This window comes from Oncorhynchus gorbuscha, linkage group LG17, assembly GCF_021184085.1.
Source record: "Oncorhynchus gorbuscha isolate QuinsamMale2020 ecotype Even-year linkage group LG17, OgorEven_v1.0, whole genome shotgun sequence".
NCBI lineage: Eukaryota > Metazoa > Chordata > Actinopteri > Salmoniformes > Salmonidae > Oncorhynchus > Oncorhynchus gorbuscha.
In genome coordinates this window covers 56752915-56758809 of record NC_060189.1, presented here as the reverse complement: position 1 = coordinate 56758809, position 5895 = coordinate 56752915, and the positions used below count along the sequence as shown (strand labels likewise).

Here is a 5895-nt window from a genome sequence, read left to right as displayed (position 1 = left end):
TTGGTGGTTTTGCGAGGATAATTTGAGAGCTTGTTGAGGTTCTGGCTCTCCAGTTTGTCCAATATGCAGGCGTCCCTTTACAGTAAAAACACATTGTCTGCATATAATATGATTCTTTACAATACAATAGCATAGTTGTTTGAAAATTAACCATATTAGCTTTGACTATACTATAGTACTGTAGCTGTTTTTATGAACGGAGTATCAGTTTATTGACAAATACTGATAGATAGGCTACAGAAATGGGTATTTAATGAATAGCATTTAAAAATGTGAAGAAGAAATTTAAAAAACAAGAGTGGCAACTATTTAGCCCACAACTACCGTGCAACACAATCTCTTTCCCTCCCAACTTAAATGTAATTCTTATTTTCAAGCTCAATGATCATCACACTACTATAACCAAGATACACTCAGAGGGGTGACTTTGTAACCAGAGACGAATTGCTATATCTGCAGACAGATTCCAGATTCTGTTATTATTATTGTTTTGTAGATATAGGCCTTACCGTTATATTTTCCATGTGGGTATTCAATCACCATCTTATATCAATTAGCCCATCCAATGGACTTCAACATATTAAACAAATTAGACAAGCCTTGTTAATTACAATATGATTAAAGATTTTTAATTATATCACTGATGAAGTAGCCTAATTAGTATAAAGATATGATAATAGCCCGCTGAGACAAGTATATAATTGTATTGGGTTTGCAATTAAATCCTAAAGACTTTTAAAAAATCCACTTTCCACTGTCATTGATCAAATATTTCACACACGACGCTCGTCCATGCACCAGTGACATAAAAATTCACAATATGACTGTTGAGTTAACCCATATAGCTCGTCTATTGATTATTTCCATAGCTAATCTCCAAACGAATAAATTCTTCAAGGTGAATTACGCACATAAACAAGATAACGCGGGAGCAGGTCACTTATTGAAAAGCTGTTTCACATAGCCCTACATTAATTTGAAATCTAGTAATCTTATATTTTCCCCGACCCCTAATTTATTTACAGATGTTCCTACTGTCTTCAATTTGCCTATGATGACATAATGAAATGATAGTCAAGCATTTAACTTTGATTTATCTTGCCCCAGCAGGGATGTCGCTTCATGAAGCTGTCCAGGGTACTTTCCTCATATCCATCCCTAGAAGGACTTTCCTATTTCCTCTATTGCCTAATTTGTATCTTTAAACTGAACCCCACTTTGAATTTTTTATTTTTTATGAAACGGCACAATATGAAGAAATAATAATGGAAATGGCTCGGCTATATTTGGTTATTTTTCCTCTTTCCATGTGGATCCAAAATAAATTCGGCGAAGAAGGACACAATGCTGGCTGGAGAGCTGTTTGAAATGAATGCCTTGTCGCAGACTGCCCATGCGCAGAGTCCCCAGCGGCGGTGTGGCTAATGAAGAATAATAAATCATGAAAGGTTTTTCAGGTACAGCCGAGAGAGTGTAAGAGGAGAGGGGGCGAGTGAGAGAGAGAGAGGGGGGAGAGAGAGAACGAAAGAGCGAGCGAGAGAGTGTGTGAAAGAGTGAAAGAGAGGCGCAGAGAGAGAGACACACACACAGCCTGCCCTTCGCCTCAGAGCAGAGGCAGATCGAGTCCCCGCAGCATTGAACGTAGTCGAGGTATCGAGACTGTCACCGGTATCTCTTAATTACAGTCAATTGTGAAACGGAAACTTTGCAGAAAAAAAGATAAACGAATAAGACAATCTTTTTACGCGCGGTTGTATTTTGGAAATCCGTACCAGGAGGAGAGAAAACAACTTTTTTTCTACTATTAGTTTTTCGTTGCATAATCTTGGAGGAGCTCCCCAAAACAACGACACATCCACGGCGACCAAAATAACACTCTTGGAGGACGAAATTTAGAGAAAGAACGAATGAGTAATATTAACCATTATTTTTGGTCATCGCGCCACAGCCCATAGCGGAAGAGGTAAACGAGGGCGCAGGCGACATTCGAGTGCATGGCGCGTGCGACATCTCCTCTCCAGCAAAACTACAGCGCGCGGCCATACCTCCATACACAGAGCTAGGTAATAATATATGCGCCAACAACTAGAGAATTGGATGTTCATTTTTCCATATTGTAGCAGCTACAGTTACAGTATATAAGACAGTGTCTTTAGATTCCCGGAGAAGCAACACTGGGCTTCAACTCCATTCGAAGAGGCGGAGTCTTAACTTATTAAAAGGAACTTGCCGAGACTCGGACGCCTGCAAACATGATGATGATGTCTCTGAACAGCAAGCAGGCATTCGCCATGGCCCACGCCAGCTTGCCCGAGCCCAAGTATTCCTTGCATTCCTCCTCGTCCTCCACGTTGACTTCGAATGCGCCCTCCTCGTGCTCGTCTTCCCGACACAGTAGCACCATCATCAGCAGCGGCGGAGGCAACTCGGAGGCGATGCGCCGAGGATGTCTCCCAACCCCACCGGTACGTATTCTGCATAATTACCGCTTAAAGGCACATTTTGACAGCCCCCCTTTTTTCTTTATGTTTATTTCATGTCTGCACAGCAAATCACCCAGCACCTCCATTTTTTTCCCTTCCTCTCTCCAACTTATGTATTCAGTCGGGTTTGCCTTACATATTAATTTTGATGACCTGGTGTTGCATGTGCATGTGTCTTGTTTTGTGTGTTCTTTTTTAGGATTTTTTTCTCATCTCATTCAGGAAATGTTTTAAACCGCGGAGTGGAGTGAGAATTCCCTGCTGACAGTTATGTGTGCATTCTATTTGCAATTGCAGAGCAATATATTCGGAGGCTTGGATGAGAGTTTGTTGGCCCGCGCTGAAGCTCTGGCCGCGGTGGATATTGTCTCGCAGACCAAGAGCCACCACCATCCTCCACACCACAGTCCCTTCAAGCCGGACGCGACCTACCACACCATGAACACTCTCCCCTGCACCTCCTCGTCGTCTTCTTCCTCGGTGCCTATTTCTCACCCTTCAGCCCTTTCCGGACACGGTCACCACCACCATCATCACCATCACCACCACCACCAACCCCACCAGGCGCTGGAGGGCGACCTGCTGGACCACATCACCCCAGGACTGGCTCTCGGGTCCATGGCAGGGCCAGACGGCTCCGCAACTGCGCACCCTGCTCACATGGCGGGCATGAACCACATGCACCAGGCAGCCCTCAACATGGCTCATGCCCACGGGCTACCATCCCACATGGGCTGCATGAGCGACGTGGACGCCGATCCCAGGGACTTAGAAGCCTTCGCTGAGAGGTTTAAACAGAGACGGATCAAACTCGGCGTGACCCAGGCGGATGTAGGGGGAGCCCTGGCCAACCTGAAGATTCCTGGCGTGGGCTCCCTCAGCCAGAGTACCATCTGCCGATTCGAGTCCCTCACCCTCTCCCACAACAACATGATAGCTTTGAAGCCCATTCTACAGGCATGGCTGGAAGAAGCCGAGAAATCACACCGGGAGAAACTCAACAAACCCGAGCTATATAACGGCGGAGAGAAGAAGCGGAAGCGCACGTCGATAGCAGCACCGGAAAAGCGATCACTGGAAGCTTACTTTGCCATTCAGCCGCGTCCTTCCTCAGAGAAAATCGCTGCTATAGCAGAGAAACTGGACCTCAAAAAGAACGTGGTGCGGGTCTGGTTTTGCAACCAACGGCAGAAACAGAAACGAATGAAATATTCTGCATGCGTCTGACTCTGAACACTCGCTCTGAAAAATAAAAAATAAACTATCAACCTACGTTGAGAGACTGAACACTGTTTAGAGACGATTTGTATTATATTTCTTATCACACACTTTTTCAATCATCAATGACTTGTGCTTTGAACAACCCGAATAATTCATATACATTCAAAATGACTGAAAACTCAAACCACTACTGCGGTCACGTCTTATTCGCAACAAAAGGGATGTGGAGTCATGTACAGGAGCATTTGAACAGAGCAAGTAAGACCTCTGTTTTATTCTCCACCTAGGCCTACTATTCTTCACCCTTTTGTGTCAGTCAAGTATTATAGGCTTTAATCACACGTATTTTTTTGGTTTATGATATTGGTTAATTTATCATAGCCTACAATATTGAACGTACTGAAAAGAACAGTTGTTTACCCTGGGAAGATAGGCCTACAGTATTTTGACACAGCACTTGGTCGGTGCCTATTGGCATAGTATTGGTGTGTTTATATTTTTGTCGCAAGGCTACATTTTCCCCGTGAGTTTATTATTATGACGATGCAGTCTGGCATTAATTCCGGGTCCACGAGGGGAAATAGTACAGTACAGTAAGCGCTTGCTGGGTCATGGAAGCTATTATTAGAGTATTGCCAAACAACGCCGTGTAAATTATTCATTTAGCGGTCACATGACCTTCATTTTGTGTCCCATGTAATTAATTCCACCTATTTCGTTATAAAGTGTGATGAAAAGCTGAAAGATGAAGAAACGTGGTAAGATATAAGGCGAAGACCCAGAGTTTAGGCCCAAATCGAGCAACACTGTTTATACAATATAGCTGGTGTAGGGGTTGTTTTCTATTGCATAAGCATCTATCTGGCTGTAGATGGGCCTATAGAAATAGTGGATCAAATGTATGCATTTGATTGGGGTTTACAATTGCCAAATATTATTGTTTTACTACCGTTTGCAATAGGGCTACGTTTGTTTTTGCCAGCCAACGTGGGTCTGTTTCTTATGAACTATTTATTAGATGAGGCCATGTTTACATCATTATATATTTATTGGGATTCCCCCTCCTCTTCCTCCTCCCTCGTTTTGCTTGAGAAAAGCTCATTCTGACAGCAAGTGAAACGTGTTTTCGTATAGGGAAATGACAGCTAAATCTAGACCTATAGTCACGAATTTAATTTCGTTTCTGCTAAACGTTCGAGATGGTACAATCGAGAGATATATGCGATAGTATTCTCTTTTAAATTATTTTTATGTATGTTTTTTTCTGGTTATTTATTTGTATAAATATGCGCATCATTATGAAGTCGTTGCTTGTTAAATTCACCTTGTTTCGTGATGTTTTCTTATTGAGAAAATAACCGTTTCATGGAAGTATACGTGTAAAATGTAAATATTTCATTGGAACCAGTTGCACATAATTATATCCGTACAGGTTTTGCTGTATTGCTGTTTTAGCTGAGGTACCTTCTTTCTGTAATGTCTGTTGCTTTTGGATTCCTGGTCGAATTATTTTTGTATTTATTTACTACATTAATGTATCTTTAAGTTATTTAATAATTGAATTGCAATATGTGTTTCATTAAAGAACTAATTTTAACATTTTATTGGACGTTTTGAATGAGTGTATTTGTGTAGGCCCAATTATTGGAAAGAGCGAAATGCTTGTATACTGCATCTGCGTATTGCAATGCATGGACAATCTCATTTAAAGACACAAATTGAATTGAGAAATATATTCCTTCAAGCATCAATGCAATGATCATCCTTGGATGTAGGCCTATGTCATTAAAGGATTTATGTTGGAGCTAAATCTGTCTTTTATGCTGAAAGGTGCAAAGATAGACCATCAAGCATCAATAGATTCTATTTTTACATATCCAATTTCTCTACAAATTCCAGAAAAATCCCATTACTGTCCCACCATGCACTGTAAAAAAGACACGTGCTTTTTTTCTACTGCCAGCTCGCTCTTGCAGCTCGCGGTAGCCTACCTGAGAGCAAATGCTAATATTCTATTAGAGTCTAATCATGGAGTCTATAGAGAACTGGATAGGTCCCTCGAGCGCAGCCCTGCCAGATGTCAAGCCCGCCAGAAAAACAGCCTCGCCTGCCAATGTGCCCGTCTCTATTTAAATACACAGTCAAACACTGCTCCGGTGCGAGGCATGATATGGCTTTGAAGCAGGCTAGG

The 5895-nt window shown here is 42.2% G+C and overlaps 1 protein-coding gene across 1 annotated transcript; it reads left to right on the top strand.

Moving 5' to 3' along the window:
* Positions 1–1557: 1557 nt before the first annotated feature.
* Positions 1558–5306, top strand: LOC124002043 (POU domain, class 4, transcription factor 2-like). The gene is made up of 2 exons (XM_046309261.1): positions 1558–2465; positions 2781–5306. Exons 1-2 carry the CDS (start codon positions 2253–2255, stop codon positions 3708–3710), a joined length of 1143 nt encoding a protein of 380 aa, XP_046165217.1. The 5' UTR covers positions 1558–2252; the 3' UTR covers positions 3711–5306.
* Positions 5307–5895: the final 589 nt, after the last annotated feature.

What these genes read in the sequence shown, in the direction of transcription:
- LOC124002043 (XM_046309261.1), top strand. Translation starts at nt 2,253, where the DNA reads ATGATGATGATGTCTCTGAACAGCAAGCAGGCATTCGCCATGGCCCAC. An exon ending in GATGTCTCCCAACCCCACCG is followed by an intron (nt 2,466 to 2,780) that starts GTACGTATTCTG and finishes TTGCAATTGCAG; the next exon opens with AGCAATATATTCGGAGGCTT.